Raw genomic sequence first — 18384 nt, 5'->3', positions numbered from 1 at the left:
CCAGCCATACGGTGACTGAGGAGGCTAGGAGGATAAAGACCTGAGAAAGAGTTTTTTCTAATACTGCCACCACAGGCCTAACACAAATGTAGTAAATAGTGACTAGAGGCTGTGGTAGGACAAAGAAGGAAAGCAGCTTGCCGCCTCCACCCCCCCCCCAAAACAGTACCCACTTACTGTTTTATTTGTGGCAGAAAGGATTCCCTAAGGCAACAATATACAGCCCTGATAAAATGCTACCATGATGACTTAAGCCACCCCTTAACCTGAGGCATAGGCAAGTGCCAGTTCCACCACTCTGCTGCCAGCAGGGCATCCTCGCCTTCAGGCATCTTCCCTACGCTCCTGTTGGTGCTCTGTAGCTCCATGGCTTTGGGCACGAAGTAGCTGCATACCTATGGCTGCACCACAAAACAGTCAACACTAGAGGAAGATGAAGTCTATCAGATACAGGGTGCTGCAGATGCTATAGGTATAGCATAAGATATAAGATCAGATGTGATATCAAACAACAAACTGTAGCAGCACAGTAGATATCAAAAGTGGAAGTGCAAACAACAGGTTCTGTTGTGGCTAATTTTCCAAGGTACTTTCAAGTGGGACTCTATGACTGTTTTTTTCAACATGAGGTCTGGATTTTCATGCCGAAGTATTTAGAAGGGAAATTCTTTCATTTCCTATAGGCTACCTGAAAAAATGTAAGTGATTAAAATAAGATATTTTAATCATCCAATACATATTTCAAATACCTTGCCTGCAAACATTGAAGTAGGTTTTTTTTATATCAATTGAGAAGGTTTTGAAATCTCAAGACGTTCATTCTCTGGCAAGTTTTCCAACATATTTACAGACTTCAGCCAGGTCATTCCATGAGGCTGGAATGCTTAACAGCACTCCAAGCAAAACCAAGTGGTAAGTCAGATTCAATTTGAATATGTTAGAAGAATGTTAGACTGACAAGAATCAAAGCTAGAGAAGGGAAATTTTTTTGTCTTAGAAGAAAAGAAATACATGCAAACCTAAAGAGGAGCTATAAATATGAGGAGTCTGAGAACAAATCGACACAGTCGAAGATTAAATGACTTTCAATACCTCCACTGATGGAGAACAAAAAGGGAGCATGCTTTGCATCATTTCAAATTACTATATGCTGCTTTTTCAATAATGATACAGGGCAAACTTTTGCTCTCAGATGTAGTATTTGTAAATTGTTCTGGGTATACATGGCTGTAAACAAAATCTTATGGGCTCCAAGGTAGTCAACACAACAGTGAAGGTGGGGTGGGAAGAGATGCTAACTTCTTCATATCAGTGATTCACCTGAAAGTATGATAAAAAAAAAGCTGTGCAAATTGAAACAGAGAATGTATCTCTTAGAGCCAAAACAACATGAGATTAGTCTCTTACTCCAGACAAGAGAAATTTTCAAATTCCCACAGGTGAGAAAATCCCCTCTCAGAAGAATTTTATGCGCTCTTCCATACCATTTAAACGCTGTGCTAATCCTACAAATCTAGGAAGTTCTCATCCAACATTAAAATCCAAAGACGAACAGAGATTTCAGAGCAGTTGAAAATTTAAAAGAAAGCAAAGGGTTCTAAAACATCTCCGATGAGCGCAACTCAGGACAACGTTATGAGATTAGCAGCAAGACATTAGACACTTACCCATATCATCATCAAATATGGATTTTTGTTCCACCTTTTTCTTGGTCTTCTTTTCTTTTGGTTTTACGGTGAGATCCGCAAAAATATCAATGTTATCGTCAAACAGGTTAGTCTCTGGCATTTTCTCTTTTCCTTTGTTCATTGGTTTAATTGCCTCGGTAGCGAATATATCATCCTTGGAGCAAGCATAGAGAGATCATCAATACGCAGCACACTTCAAGAGAACAGTTAAATTATCCGTACACAGCAGCTGAGATGTTTAGAAGACTGACAGCCTTGGCCTTCTCAAAGCCAAGAAGTTTGAGTCCCTTCTCCCCATGGAGGACTTGGCAGAAGTGCCTTAGTGTGGGATTGTGCACAGGTCAAGTACAGCACACAAAGGCTTGTATCAGCTGCCCAACCTGCCAACTTTTTTTTCTTTTTTACAAGAGTTATTTGAGCTGTTGTGCATTGAACAGAAAGCTAATAGGTAAGAACCAAATACTTTATTACTCTAAAAAAGGTCATAATCACAGGTATGTTGTCACAGCCCATTCAGTAACATGCCTGCTCTGTGTTAAGGCTCCACCTTTTAATCCACTCTTGCTACTACGGGAGTGAACATCCAAAGAAAGTGTTTCTACTGCCCAGCAGCAGAGCATGGTTGACAGCTTACTTCACTACCTGTCCTGCACACCCCATCCTACCCAGCAGCCTCCATCAAGCCCGTGTCTAGGTACAGGGGTCTGCATAAAGCCCAGGGGATACAAAAGGCCAAGGTGGCAGGCTCAACCATTACCTCAAAGATATCTTGGGCAGTAGGGTCAACAGTTTGACGGATAGCAGATTTCAACTCCTTTTTTCCAGTTTTCTGACAGGTGAAGAGAGAGTCTTCCTCTTCCTCCAAAAAAGGTATAGGGCTGCTTTTTGTTGAAGATTTTTGCTGTGCAGGCTGGAAGAGATCATTGCTGTCCTGATCACCCAGAACAGACAGATCAGTCTTTTTCTCCCTGCCCTTGATGGGTTTGTTAGCCACGCTGTCTGGCATTCCCTCCTTTAACTTTGATTGTACAGCTGGTCTGGACATTGAGCTACTTGCAAAAAGGTCTTCCGATTCAAAGAGATCATCCCCTTGGTCTGTGGATTCTGGAGGAAGGAGTTTGTTTGTCCCAGCAGACAAAACACTGCCATGAGCTGGTAGCGACAAGCCAGAGAGAAAGCCGTTTTCCTTGGACTCTGCTTCAGTAGCAAGAGGCTCCTTTATGTTCACTATTGCTGGCGTCGGTTTTGGTAGAGAGAATTGTGATTCTTTAGCACTGTCCACCTCCTCACTCTCTTCAGACTCTTGGGCAGCTAGACGGCGGGCCATTCTGCTAGGAGGTCTTCGTTTTCCTGTAACCTTGATCCTGGTCTGCAAGAAAGGAGTAAAAGCAGAGCAGGGTTACATAGAAGGAAGAAAACAACCCATGTTTCACAGAGAACAGGTTAGGATTCCTGTTATGTTTCCCTGTAGCACTTTGTCTGCCTTCACAACACTACAATTAACATGCATTACCCATTTCATACTAGCACCCTGAAACTGAATTAACTACAAGTTCTGCTCCCAGCTCTGATTTATGTAACTTAAACAGCTACATGTACATTTAAACAAATGCTTTGTTGGGAATCTTGAACAAGAAACGCTGAGTCGACACTGATTTAAGTTATAGGGGGAAGCAGCAGGAACTATTCATTCAGCTCAGCATCATCCATTCTCCCCATTTTTCAGAAAGGGGAAAGATGGACAAGTGGGACATTCAAGCTTGGTGTAGTTTGCAGCAAGGTTCAGAAAAATAATCCAGGACTTTTAATTTGCTGCCGTCTGGTCATTCCCCAGCAGGTGGAATTGGGGCACAAAAGCAACAGCACTCACAAGTATAGAGTCACAACACAGGTCAGCCAGGCACTCTAGCCCCTGGGCTTTAGGTAATACCTTAGTCAGCCTGACAGTTTGCTAATCCAGGGGCTTCTGCAGTGCAGTTATTCTGTCCAAGTCATGACTAATTATGTTTTCCATTTAATTTCGTTTTATGCATAGGCTGCTGCAGTTCATTCCTCTGCTTGCTTTTAAAGAAGCCCCACTGCAAGTTTCCATTATAGCCTTTACCATACCCTACATGGACAGGAGTATTCACAGAGGTAGGAAACAGATCATTACAACTGCCTTTTCCCTTTTTTTTTTTTTTTTGTAAATTGCTGTGTTCAAGTAGAAGGACAATGTGGATGGGTATGCTGTAACGCAGCTTAAAGGAGCCATGTGCTTTCATTGTAGAATCACAGGAATCATTGTAGAGGCACATCAGCCTTCAGAGTGTGGGGCTTTATTGATCAGAGCATGGATGAAAAAGGGGAAAATTATGATGGAAGGGAGATGCACTTGAAAAAAACCCAGAATGCTGGGTAGGTTGCTTTGTTCCAGCCTTTGGAAAAAAGTTCATTTGGCTGCATATATCTACATCTTTAACTCAAACTTGAAAGGTTCAAACAGCAATGAAAAGCCAAAATTAAAACCCGTAACCTGAGCCACAAAAAACATTCACTGTGTAGTTACTGAGATGCTTCTCGGATTACTTCTGTAAACTAACATGCATCATCACTGTGCTAAAATGAACATTCAAATTTGACCATATGTAGCTACAGGAGCTCTATTCTTTTGCAAGCCTATCTACTTAGAAGTACCATGATAAAGGATGTTGTCTGTTGTGCAGGACATACTGCTGTTCGGAACAACTATGCCTAGATGCTAATGCATAAGTCTGATGTACAAGCTTCAAGACCATTTGACACAAAGGGGTCATGTCAGCCACTGCAGTCACAGCTGCTGCATCTTCCCAAGTCACCTCTGCTGCTCATCTAGTAATGAACAGCTTCAACAGCATTAAAGAAAGAACGAACCAAAGTTTAGATCCTAAGTTATCTTATTCAAATTGCTGCTCTCAGAAAACCCAAGAGATTTATGAAATCATAAGCACTTAGACAAAATCTTAACTACATGGTTCAAGCTGGGCTTTTTTGTTGGCTTTTGGTTTGTTTGTTTGTTGTGGGGTTTTTTTTTGGTTTTTTTTTTGTTTTTTTTTAAAGAACCACTAAATCTTTAGTTAGAATACGCCTTTTGCAGGCCATAAAGTAACAGGTATGAATAAAAAAAAAAAACAAGTGAGTCAGGAGGCAGAGATCTGCCATGTCAAAAGCTGTAACACTTTTTGGTTTAGTTTTGTGTGGGTTTTTTTTCTTTAAAAATGAAGTTTTTGTCTGAATAAGAATTGGGAGTGACAGTTCAGGAAAACATGACATTTTCATCCACAGAAGAGGTAAAGGTCAGCCTACAGCAGTGATGTGTTCTTGATATCTTGCCACAGCAGCTGTCCATAAAGTATCTTATAGTTAGCCTAGAGAGATGCCTTTTTGATGGTTTTCAGGTTGGCGTCTCCTGGGATAGAACAAGATGTTATGCTAAAAAACCTTTAAACTACAGGGAAAACCACTGTATTTGGGGAATGTACACATATACCTTAAAAAGGCACAGAATTAGGCATATACATAAGTCCCTTACAGAGCTAAGAATGTTGTAGGCTTCACTTTCTCTTCAGTGGTCCACGGAAGTGAGAGGAGATTAGATTTCCACATCTCCATTTAGATTCAGGTAGACCACACTGGTAGCAGAACCTGAATACTAAAACAGAAATTCCTGCAAAAGGACAGACTGTTTTTAATCCCCCTTTCTGTCCTCCTAAATACCAAGGTTACCTTATTGGCGCTGTGCAAGGTATCCGCTTGCATAGGCTGATCAAAGCTTACACCTATTTCTTCATTGTTTCCTGCAGCAGAGAAGACTTCGCTGTTCTGTACATCCTTGGGCTCATGCAATGGAGTGTCAAGAACCGGTAAGGGCGACTTTACATTGGAGACCTTAGGCACTGCACCAGGTAGTAAGGCTGCAGGGTTAATAGCTAAGTTAGCCTAGAAAACAGAGCAAACAAAAACATACACACAAAGAGCTCATGTTAATACTGCTCAAGAGCAAGCACGTCTCCAGAGAAGCAGCAAGAACTAGTGCATGTAGGCATTCAAGTTCTACTCCTACAAGTCCCTGGCCTTTCTCACACCTACGTGCTTCTGTGCCTCCCACGTCCCCTGTCTCACTAAGTCTGTGGAGTGCTCAACGCTATTATTCTGTATAAGAGCTTCAGGAACAGCATGGCCACGTTATGTCGGACCAAGCACCTATGTAGCTCAGTATGCTCTCTGAGAACAACAATGGTTCTGATGTTAGGAGTGATACTGTGATATAGACAGTTATTAGTCATTACATGTCAGAAGAGGGACAGAACCAAAACCCCAAACCCCTAAGTGTCTCTGAACAAGCTTAAAAGAGTGCTGAGAAGAATAGCAGTTCAAAGCGGAGCCCACCCTCTGCCCCCAAAGGGAGTAAATAGTGTTGCTCAGAGTCAGGTTTGAAATGTGAGGGGGGAATAATATTAAACATGCAAAACAGGAAAAGTAATAGAAAATACACCATCTGAAAAAATAAATTTGCAAGAGTAAGGTAAGGAAGTAAAAAGATTTTGTTTCAGGGAGAGCCATCAGTGAGGCAAGGAAGATTATTATTTTCTTTTTTAAAGTCAAAATGCCAGTAAAGTTAATTACTTGTAGCTTTCCAATCCGAGATGAGGGCTCTTTGGTTTTAATGGGAACAGGACCTGTAGATTTCTGCACGAAATTACACTGGATTAAACAAGTGGACAAGTTGTTTTCAACCAGACCATAGTTTGCATTTTAATACATCTACAGAAAGCAACTCACTGCTTACCAATTTCTTCTGAAGATACCTTGTTAACAACACATTCTACCACCAGAGCTACAGTCTCTCAATTTTCAACTTCAGTTCCCCACATGCCGTAGCCCCATCTTCATTAGCACATTTCATTCCACCCTCCTTCTACCCAATATTATACTTCGCCATAGTAACCCAGCAACTTCCATCTTCTCCACATCACACGTAACACTAGCCAAATTAAACCATCACAGCTACCCTCCCTCCTTGCTTACTCCCTCCCCTAAAACCCTCTGAAGTCATGTTGATGGATCATGATATAATTAACTTTCTGAGACTGGCTATAATAGGGCCACAGACTTCAATGAAGTCCACACAGAAGCCAAGCGGGCTACAAAATTGTACCTCTCAGCCTGCAAGGAAAATAGCTTCAGAGAAGTGAGTGCTCCCCTACAGAAAGCAGGCCATCGGTGCCAGAAATAAGACTAGATTAAAAGAGCAAGAGTAGCTGTTTGGTCTGAAGACTTGGGTCAATTCTAGGACTCAGGGATGAACCAAATCAGCTAAGCTGCTCTTCCCAGGTTTGGCTCTCCGCAGGTTTGTAGTCTACCATGGTTCTGTAAGCTAGGCTGTACTACTGTTGGTGTGACTGAGCAGTCAGAGCTCCTTCAGCCAGGCTGAAGTAACTGAGGGTTTGCAAGGGTTAGGACACTGGTTTGATAGCATGACAGAGGAATCCCAGCATCTGAGGAGGTCGTTCTCCACTTAAATGCATATGGTGTTCAGCTGAACCTCAGACAGGCTGAGATCATTTCTATAGCAGGCTGTTAGTAGCTACAAAAACCAGAAGATGAGTGTGGTTTTACACTTCAAGGAATACTTCACCATAAGGGAAGACAGGCTAATTACTAGCCCTACAGACTTACTCTGTGTTTCTCAGCCCAGGAGAGAAAAAACACCACTCACCCCCCACAATGAAAATCTAATCTCCTACAGATGGAAATCTACCAAGCAACTCTGGTGAGGAACAAACCAGAATTCAGATCTAGACTGCCCCTCCCAGAGACCCTTCGTTCTGCAAGATTAAGGACAGTAGTAGGAGTCTTGTTTGCTCACCATAAAGTCTCCAAAATAAGATTCTCAGGAGCCATGGATTTGTGCTGCATGTCCTGATCTCCTTTCTGAGAAAGCCTACCTATACTTTAAAGATCCCATTCGCTCCAACAGACACTGGCACTTCAAAGAATGAACAACATTTTTCAGTCAAACTGAACTTGATGTGTAGTTCTTCACTGCCTTGTACTTTGCCCTTATAAGCGTGTGGGCAATGAATAAAACACTATCAATAGCATTTGAACTTCTCGCTATTAACAGTGCTTCTGCTGATAAGCAGAGACAAGTTTGGCCATGCATTGGCCAGTGAATCCAGGCATAAGTTTTCATCTTTTCAAGAGACTTATTTAAAACAAAATGATACATCTCCTTTTTCTTTGCATGCTGTTCAAGGCACAATATTTAAGTACTTGCCTCCGTAGTTACTGCCTTCAGAGCTTCATCTTGTTTGGCACTTAAAGCATTTTCTAGAAGGTTACCACTCTCCAAGGAAGGACCAGTACTGGCCTGAAATGTTTTCTTCTCAGCTATTTTCTGAAAGCATTAAGAGCGCAAGTCAACATGAATTGGGTAAAAGGCATGGTCTGCAGATCAAAAAAGAAAAAAAAAAAAGGAAAGCAAAGAGCCAAGCTTTTAAAAATCTGGCTTCTATTTGAAAAGTAAACTAGCTGCATCTTTTGACTTCGAAATGCATAATAGGCATTGCCTTTTGGCTTTGCAATGACAAAGGCCTTCCAGTCCTCCATTCCTTTAGCCTATCTCAGCCTTTGCTGTCTGTGCTAACAATAAATAATGAGAGTTTCAAAAAACTTCCAAATGCATACATATTTCCTCATGCACAGGACAGCAGGGAAAATAAAAGCATAAAGCTAGCTAAGGAACACTGCTATTTTTATGTTTTCAAGCAAACAGGCTCCATATATAGCTGTCAAGCACTAATTACTTAAGACCACCCCTTCCACAGTCCTCAAAGAAACTGTTTCCAGGAACTATTGCCAGTTTTCTAGCCTAACTTTCAGCTATAGACATGAAAATAGACTAAAGTTGTGTTCTCTTACACCTAAGCCAGCCCAGTGGTATACAAAAAGAATCCAATCCTCTCATCCCAGCTCTGGGAGACATAATGCACCTGTTTGTTCCCTGTGTCTTCAGGGTCACAATGGCCATTTCTATTCTCTCAAAAAGATGTGAGAAGTCATTTAATTTCTTGTTGAAACCTATATGGAAAAAAAATCCGTTCCATACACTTCTTTCTACTGCTTTTATATAAGCAATTTACAGTAGAGGAACAGGTACCGGAGGGTTTATTTTAGCAGTACTGAAGAGATCATCCTCATCGTCATCCCCAAAAAGCCCTCCTCCAGATGATGGCTTCAGGATACGGTTTGCAGACTAAAGAGACAAAGGATAAAGAAAAGACGTGTCACAGGTCAAAAACAGATCTCCTTCAGCCTGTGATGCCTGAAGTGATATTAGCATTTGGCTCTCCCTGGAAATCAGGGACTTCTAAGTGTGTTCAAACAAGGAACACCAGTAGGCCACGTGCTTCAAAGACTGTTTTTAAATAGCCGGTTCAGTGAAGGACTTTGAACTCACCATCGACTTTTTGGGGCTAGCAAAGAGGTCGACGTCTGGATCATTGTCCTTCTGAAGTTTGTGACTGAAGAGGAAATCTTCATCTTGAAAGACTCCGGTGCTTTTGGGCCGAGTAGTCTTCTCAGAAGCCTGGAAGGAGAGAGACCACACAGTGAGAAACTCCCTCCTTAAGGAGGTTCTTTGCCTAGTGATAAGGCATGTTACAATTCACCTGAGGCTACACTATGACCCTGGTAACAAAAATACAACTTTAACTGCCATTTATATATTTTACTTTGACCAAATTTGCAAAACTTACAATGTAATTATTTGTATTCACATGTCAATTTGATGAGATGACATTAACCAAAATGTATCTGTGTCTGCGGACCTGAGATCCAGCTGCTACTATTTACCTGTAAAGCTTCCTTAGAAGGAAGGAAAAAAAAAAAAAAGAAAAAAAAAAAGGTTTTAAGTATGTTGTCATGACTGTACACTAAGGATGTATTTTAGTAGGACTTTTACACCTTCAATTTTTCAGCTGAGGGTGCAGGACAGAGAAGTGAGAGGAAGAGAATCTGGTTAATTATCTTCCTAAGCCACCTTTTTAAAGAAGAATAAAATAAAAACATCCCTCCTGCCCCAAGGTGAATGCCTGTAAAGCTATTATTGTTTCTAGATTCCCTGTTCTCCTGTTAAAGCAAACACACCCCCACAATGCAGAACGGAACATACTGTCTGCCTTTGGCAAGAACTTGTACTTTCAAATTTGCTGGTGGTGGCAGAGGGCGGGAGGGAAGGATGACAGTCAAACATATTGCCCCTCCACTATCTGACAAACCAACCAATATCAGCTGCAAATCTGGACCCACACAAAAAAAAGGATGCCTCTTAAGAGCATGACAGTGTCCAGTAGCATAACATCACACTCAAAATCCAAGCAGCAGGAGCAGAAATCATAAGAATAAAGCCTGATTCTCTCCTTCCCAGTTCAAGTCTCCAGAAGCCCAAAGGGCTGCCTACTAAAGCTAGTTTCTAGTACCCTATTTTTGGTTCATACACCCTGTCCTATGATTTTTATTACTGCTCCATTCTCAGTCTCTCTGTGCACCAGCTTTAATTTTATATCAAAAGCCGGGTCACATTTTCAGAGCACTGGAACTGCTGTTTATGCCCAGATACATGAAAACCTAATGCACATCTAGCAGTATTCACACATGAAATGCATGTTAAGCTGAGATAAGCAAGAAAAATAGTAGCACCTTTCAGATTTGCCTATCAAAAAGATCAAGTTCCTAAATTCTGATTTTTGCATGGATATGCATTTCAGCACCTTAATCACTTTGTGATTGTTATATGCTGACAGATGAGTGCTTTGAAGGAAAGATTTGAAAGGATTTGTATCTTCTCAAATTCATAGGACAGATGTGGCTTCTTGCAACCATCTCACAACATCCCCCCCCGAAAAAACAAACACAGGATACATTCACAACAGGTAATTAAGCGCTTAAGGTAACAATCCATTTTAACTCAGAAGCAGCTATAAACAGGGGTTTTTCTCCAAGAGTCATCTACTTCATTCAGCTCCAGGGACTTCTGAGTAAAGTGTGTACAGCCTTTAGAGTTGACAACCTACTTTACATAGTCACACTAAGATGACGAAACCTTGTGATACACCGTACGTACTTTTTGACATGACTTCAAGTTTACAGAAAAAAATTTGGTACATCTGCATCAACTAGAAACAATAACATCACCATGAATTCAAGGATATTGCTGCCGAAGATTCAAAGTCTACTTCTTGATGGTATATGATATATCAGGAAATCCATACAGCAAGAATATGGCAAGTGGATGCTTTTTTAAAAAAAGTGAACACACATACTTGAAAAACAGAAGTAAACATAGAATTAAAGTTATTTTTGCCAAAGATAAGCCTGCAGGTATATATCCACCAAGCAAACTACAACAATATAAAGAAAATAAAAAGATAAACAACAAGGCTTCAAGTTCCACATCCTTCTATTTCCTAGTAACTCTGACCTTGAGTGGCAACTGGGGAATCAGTTCTGTACAGCAGACATCAACTAGCTGCACCAAAACATCTGTACAGAATTTATTTTCACACTAGCATGCAGCAAAATGCTTTTGAGTTAGTGGGATGGAAAAATTTACAAAGGGATTCAAGGATCATGGGGAAGAGCAGGAATAATTTCTCACCCAAGAATCTAGAAGTTTCGAAATAGAAAAAGATCAGCTTCCATGACATGAAGAGAGGGAAGGATAAAAACAAAACCTCGCCTAGAATAGTAGAGGTAAAAATATTACTTCCTAGTGTTCAAGAACTTCCCTAGACTCACCACACCAATTTCTTTCTGTGCATTTTTCAAGCCATCATCATCTTCCAGTCTCTCTTCTTCCTCTTCCTCAAACAAGCTTAACACTTTCTTAGCTTGGGTCTTGATATCTTTCTCCAGAGCTGGTGGTGATGTTGCAAACAGATCTGAACTGCTAGCTGGCTCCATGGATGTTGCTGCAAAAGGCTCCACAGAAGAAAAAAAATAAAAAAATAAAAAATTTAACACATCAGCCTGTTATTTAGTTCAGGTTTGTTCAAAAAACCACCAACTTTCCGGCTTAAATGCCGTCATTGGTCAGAGTTCTGCAATCCATTACCAAGCAGACAACTATACCCAACTCATTTTTCCTAGGTAGACAGAATAGCAACATGGAGATTAGCAAGAGACAGTAGATAAAAAAAGAGAACGTACTTTATGGCTCTGAAGGGAACACAAGTTTCCCCCTGTACCCTACACTGTAGCGCTGTTGATAAACAGCATCCTGCCTAAGGTTTCTTCCTCATCCGTATGTCAGGTTGCACGTGCACACAAGGCTGCACTAAGCAGCTTTGCCATTATCTCTGAGGGACCTAGCTCATGCAACTTGGGATTCTTTGGAGTGGGCAGCACTACCTGAACCTTGAACACATTCAGGAAAGTGCAATGCATGATAACTACTCTGGAAATTCATCACCTGGTAATCCCCAACAATCACTCACTCAGACCATGTCCAAGTTCTGATGAAGCTTCTTCAATAATACACATCAGTGCTGTTCTGTAACACTGCTGCCCAGAACTTCACAATCCTGAAAGCCACTGCTTCCAACACCATTTATAATTCATCAGACTACGTTGAAACAAAGTTACTGAGCTTGAAGCAAAGCCTACACATCAGTATAGGCTATCTTTTAAAAGAAATCTCTGTTCATGTGAATAAAGGTTACCTAACTCTGGAGGAAAAATGAAACAGATTCCTCCCCCTGCCCCAAAATAACCCCCAAGCGATTCTCTCATGTATGTCAGTTGGGAAACAGCTTTTAAATGCCATTTAATCAATTTGCTGGTTGACTGACAAGTGATTTTGCTAAACGGAGACAGAGTTACTCTCTCCCTGGCAATAGAAGAGGCAATCTAGAAAAAGAATTCTGTCCCAGAGCCACGCTGTTAAATTATCTTTTTTTTTTAAGAAAAAAATATGAACTTTTACCAAACTTCAGATCAATGTAAGAAAATCCCTCACTTTTTCCTTTGTTTGCTGCCCTGCAATGTTTGTTCCTCTAGGCACAGGAACTGCTCCAGGCTCTTCTGAAGACCACAATGTATCTTCTACCTGGTTAGACTCTGCTGCTGTATCTGGCAGATCTTCCTTTTCCTCCTTCTCTTCTTCATTAAAGAAAGGTGATGCTTGTGCTGGTTTTACTTTCTCCTGCAAAATTAAGATGATGTTGTTGACACAAAATTGGTGGGTATAAGAAGCATACACTGCTGTGGGACAGCAGAGTCTCAGTTTGCCTTCTGCAGGGATCCAGGAAACTGTCAACATGCTTGACTTCTACTTTCCTCCCATGGGACATTCTGGTTCGTGGCTTTTGATTTCTAGTATTATAGGCTCTTGAGTCCAATTGAGAGTGCCAGGAAGCAGCTGCAAGCTTACAGCAGATGCCCTGAGAATCTTGTCTGTTTGGTGCACTGTTTCCCGTGACTGCCAGCAGCTAGACCATGGCTTGCCTGTTTCTTCTTCTATTCCCAAGCCTATTATCTTTATGGGCCATGACAACTATTTTCCTTGTAAGCAGAAAGGCAAAGGAGGGGGGGCAGCACACACACGTATAGGAATTCCCACTACAGGTACAGCTGTGTTAAGCTTTTGCAACTCCTACTCTCAATTTCAAAGCACAGCCAGACAGGCAATACACTATGGGCTAAGCTTGTAAGACTGCAGACAGCATAGGCACCCTCAACACAGGGTGCCTGTAGACACATCTGAAGAAGACACAACCGAATCAGTTTGGACTGAGGTGACACAAAGGGTAAAGCTCTAGTCTGTTCCTTTTAACAGTATTTTATGGTTGAGAACTCTCAAAATACTCTCAGGATGGGCTTTTAGCATAAACCAAAGAAGTTTAGGGTTAATGGTCTGGAAAATTTTGAAATCTCTATTAGGCTGATGGCATTAAGAAGCTTTACATGTAAGAGTTCAGTCTGCCCTGTTCCCATTCCCAATTTGCTAGAACTACCATTGTCTAAAACGAGTGAGTCTTACATTCAGTAGTTAACAAGGACAATAGACTATAAAAAGACCGAGTGTTCCACGTTAGTTTTAAAATAAAGGGAGGTACCACTGCAGCCTTAGCAGCTGAAGGAAGTAGCGTTGATGGGGAGCTGAAGAGTGATTCTCCATTAATAGCATCATCTTCAAACAACAATGACACCTTCTGTGGCTTTCTTTGGCTGCGATGAAAGAGAGGAGAAAGTGGAATATTCGGTGCAAAAGTTTCAGAGGCCATGCACTGCATCTGTTTAAAAGTATAACTGAGGGCCACCATTTGCAATAAGTGGTCCCTGCTACAGTGTCCAGCTTCCTCACTGTCTCAACAATTCTACCACCCTCCCTCCTTGTCTGTACAGCTTTCTGCAGGAGCAAAGATAAAAAGAGGTCAAGAGGATTTTATCTTGCAAGTACGGAAATGGAGCCCAGTGCAGTCAGTGGTGGCGAGGAGAATGACCCACCACAGATACAAAAGAGGTAAAAGAGCCCAGCCCTGCCCATTCCCACTCACACACCTCTACTTCCTCCGCAGCAACAATAGCAAGGAAGAACACTTGCAATGTGCCTGGGTCTGTCCAGTTTTGAGGGCACTGCTGGGCTGTTCTGAAAAAAATGCCCCTCCCCTCCCAGGACTGTCACCTCTCTTTAGTGATTGCAAATAAATCCTCCTCATCCTCTTCCTCAAAGAGGCTCGTCTTCTTCACAGCTTTAGCCTGACTGACAGTGCTAGCTGGTTTCGCAGGGTCCTCTTTCCGGTCATCTTCAGAAGGAAGTTTAGCTGGCTTGGAGACATTCCAATGTTCCTTAAAAATAAGGAGCCCTTAAGTTTTCTTTTGTCTTGGTTAAAGCCACTTTCCCATCTTCCCTATAAGCAGAAACATTTCAGCATCTTGGTGGTTCTTGCATCTCTCTACTACTTTATTTTCCTACCTTTGTGTTAGCCAGACATTGCTCAGGCTTTGCAGAGGGCCTGGCCACCTTTTGGCACATGTTATTTGCCCAGCAAAACAGAGTACACACACTTTACTACTATAGTTGCTCTTGACAACTGAGGTCAGTGTCAACTGCAGTCACAGGAGTAAGGTCACCCAGTAGAATCTGATTTGTGACACTTAAATAATTAGCACGTTTGATGTATAGGGGGAAAAAAAAAAACAAAAAACAATGCCAAGCAACAAGAAAAAACACAACACCCACACCCAAGACCCCTCATTACTAGAGTGCATGATGCTGCATTTCTTATTTCCACAACTTTCAAATACAGTACTTCCCCTTTCAACCCCAGCGCATTTAATCAAGTCTACCCACTGAACAAGTCAAAAATGTACATTAGAAGGAAACATTTCCAGGGCTGAGAGGGTTTCCTGGCTTGTGTGTTTTCTTATTCCCAGCATTTCAAGTTGTTTGCCCCATTCCTCACCTCTGTTCCTCCCCTTTCTGAAAGGGACTACAGGCATGTTGAAGTATGACCTTGGTTTATTCTACATTAAGATAAAAATGCATCTAAAGATATTACTAGTATCCACTAAACAAGTAATTAGAGGACAGGTAATAAAAATCAAGTCTACACAAAAGAGTAATTTTGGGGGTAAGAGGGCTAAGAAGAGTCTGGATCCTATTCATGTGAGTTAATTCAGAGACTTTCCAGACAAGTTTTTAATTTACTTAGTGTCTCTGGCTTTCATTTAAGATGCAAGACAACACCTAATCCATCCCTAGAAGAGGGCTGCTCTCTGGGAAGCCTAATCATTTGTGTTTCGTTTTTCCCCATCCCTAGATGTAAAAAAAACAAAACAAAACCACCTCAAAACCCAAACAAACAAAAAACCCCACCAAACACCACCACACATAAAAAAAACCCACCCCAAAAACCCAAAACAAAGAAAAACTCACCACGTATCTACCCAAAACTGCCAAATTTCCCTTACAGAAATTAAAGCAGTAAGAGCAAACTTGTTTTACCCTTTTAGCATTTTTAAATCAGATTTGTTGGCAGCAGCCTCCATTTGCTATCGATCTTTCTATAAATTACATTGAAAATATTAATTTTATCTTCCACATGACTTCTGTTACATAGATCCTGAGATAATTTGAGCCAAGAATCAGACAGCTTCCTCAGCGGTAAACAAGTTACAGGATTGGGGCAGACGGGGCACATGTACACAGCAGAGTTTGGTTGTAGTTCCCGTCTCCACAGTTTTATGCTTTGCCCAGCATAAACCCCAGTAAACCCTTTCAATTAAATCTTACTCCTCAGTACCTCCTCATCACTGCTGAACAATAAGCTGGAGGCTTTCTTGAGTGGCTCTGACTGTTTTGCTTTCTCTTCTGGGGTTTTTTCCTGTTGCTTCTTGGCAGGTACCCCACCAAAGAGATCCTTAAAATAAAATAATAAATAAATAAATAAATAAATAAATAAATATATAATAAATCAAAAGAGAAAGCCACAATGAAAAGCTCACTGAGAAGTCATCAGCATGTGAGACACTGTTGCCACTTACTTCTCAGATGAGTAGGATAGAGAAATGGTATTCTGTGAACCCTTTTGAAGACAATTTCAAGTGTGTTACAGTATTCTGGTACAGGGAATTCTATGCACACAGCATTTGATAGACCAGAAGCTTGTAGGCACACAGCCTGGTTTTGGCACACAGATTCTCCACCATAAGGCTGGACCATGAGCCAAAACCACCACGCAGCAATTCAGTTGCACAGCACCTAACACAATGGGGCACTGTTTCTACATCTACATAATGAAATAGAGAATGAATCCTATTGTGAGAGGACAGGCAACAGGCAAGCTGAACCACTACCACTGGGCAAGAACCAAGACTTTTCACCTGAAGATACTCATGCAGATTATTATATAGGCATCAGAATATACAAAAGCATACGTTGACTTCACTACCTGATGTTTATTTATGCTTTTCTCCACTCAACTTGAACTTCAGTTCCATAACACAAACTTCATGGCAGATACCAGAGACATCACCACATCATAAAATGTTCCACTATCTTGACAGTTGTTTCTGAACAGGCCCTGTTCAGAAAAGTGAGCTGGAAGCAGCCCCGTCTCGAACAGGAAACCTCTATCTTGAGTTTGCAGAAGTCCCCTATCTTATGGCTCTAGCAGGCCCCCCATTTGTCTCAGGTTAATTTAGCTCACCATGAAGGCTGCAGGCCCAGAGTTGAAAGCCCTCTGGAGGATGTGGGAGGGAGAAGAGGGTAAGATAGATAAGAAAAGCACACACTAATTCAAATTTGTTAAGTTTCTTGCACAAACTGGGCTCTGATCTCGGTTTCTACACTAGCAGCCACAATTCTTACACTCTGAAAAGTGAGAGAAAAAGAAATTGACCATCTGTGAAATAAAGGAAGCAAGAAGTCATCCATGTGGGTAGGTACCACGGGCCAGAATAAAAGAGCTTCTTGAAGCTCACATCAGTTCTATTGCTCAGTGTTCCCTAGTCCTATCAGAGGGATAACATTCTTCACGTTTAGGTCCAGAAATGATACGCACTGACTGCAAAATACTAAAAAGACACCAAGAACCCACAAGAGTCCCTGCTACCATTCTCCTCCATAATGCCATCCACATGGTCAGAACTGCTACACAATGCAAGATCAATGTAATGCTCTAACTTAGTGCTCCATTTACAAGCTTTGCGTTGTAAACTTCTGAACATTTTCTCCTGCATTTGCAACAGACTGTGCATGAGGGTTCCCATACACAGGCAGCATCAGGAAGTGGTACTCACCTCTTCATCATCATCAAACAAGGAGAGCGGAGCTTTTGTCATGGACTTGCTGGCGGGGAGAGATGTAGCTTTGGACTTCACAGTTTTACTTGATGAAAACAAGTCCTGTGCAAATCAAAGAAATGTCACTTTGCAAAGCAATGGTATACATTTAAGAACTCTAAATGGGTCCAGAGAAGGGCAACGAAGCTGTTGAGGGGTCTGAGTACAAGTCTTGTAAGGAGTGGCTGAGGGAGCTGGAGTTGTTCAGCCTGGAGAAAAGGTGGCTGAGCGGAGACCTTATCGCTCTCTACAACTACCTGAAAGGAGGGAGTAGAGAAGTGGGGGTCAGTCTCTTCTCACAAGTAACAGGCGATAGGACAAGAGGAAACGGCCTCAAGTTGCACCAGGGGAGGTTTAGATTGGATATTAGGAAAAATTTCTTCACCAGAAGGGTTATCAAGCATTGGAATAGGCTGTCCAGGAATTGCCATCCCTGGAGGTATTTAAAAGATGGGTAGACATGGTGCTGAGGGACATGGTTTAGTCTGGTTTTGTCAGTGTTAGGCTGATGGTTGGACTCTATCTGAAAGGCCCCTTCCAACCTAGACAATTCTATGACTCTATGACATTCACATTTTTCCTTTTAAAGGGTGTTTAGTGTGTCTGTGAAGTAGGGAAAGATTGTCTTACTCAGATGTACCAACACCTGCAACTCCACATGGACTTCCCCTCAGCTTTGCAGATTAATTCCTAACTGTAAGCCAAGGATACAATATTAAATATGTGCAGTCTTTCATGATTCTTGTTCTTGATTTGCTGATCCCTCCCCTCTTCAGGCTTTCAATTTATGTCTGTGTATACCAAACTATTTTAGTTTTCTAAAGTTGGG

The 18384-nt window shown here is 41.5% G+C and overlaps 1 protein-coding gene across 4 annotated transcripts in view; it reads right to left on the bottom strand.

Moving 5' to 3' along the window:
• The window catches only part of LOC134517681 (WASH complex subunit 2A-like), a 36987-nt gene that overhangs the window by 2005 nt on the left and 16598 nt on the right, over positions 1–18384 (bottom strand). For 3 of the 4 annotated variants that reach the window (XM_063339445.1, XM_063339447.1, XM_063339446.1), the window contains 13 exons: positions 17514–17618; positions 16016–16132; positions 14395–14558; positions 13826–13937; positions 12727–12912; positions 11508–11690; positions 9169–9297; positions 8869–8964; positions 7987–8106; positions 6333–6395; positions 5433–5645; positions 2446–3057; positions 1668–1842 (listed from right to left, as the gene is read on the bottom strand). In XM_063339445.1, the coding sequence (XP_063195515.1) occupies positions 1668–1842; positions 2446–3057; positions 5433–5645; positions 6333–6395; positions 7987–8106; positions 8869–8964; positions 9169–9297; positions 11508–11690; positions 12727–12912; positions 13826–13937; positions 14395–14558; positions 16016–16132; positions 17514–17618 (2275 nt within the window). The remainder of the gene's footprint in view (positions 1–1667; positions 1843–2445; positions 3058–5432; positions 5646–6332; positions 6396–7986; positions 8107–8868; positions 8965–9168; positions 9298–11507; positions 11691–12726; positions 12913–13825; positions 13938–14394; positions 14559–16015; positions 16133–17513; positions 17619–18384) is intronic. The other variant, XM_063339448.1, reaches the window with a different exon arrangement.

Source organism: Chroicocephalus ridibundus, chromosome 6, assembly GCF_963924245.1.
Source record: "Chroicocephalus ridibundus chromosome 6, bChrRid1.1, whole genome shotgun sequence".
Taxonomy (NCBI): domain Eukaryota; kingdom Metazoa; phylum Chordata; class Aves; order Charadriiformes; family Laridae; genus Chroicocephalus; species Chroicocephalus ridibundus.
This window is presented reverse-complemented; position numbering and strand designations above follow the sequence as displayed.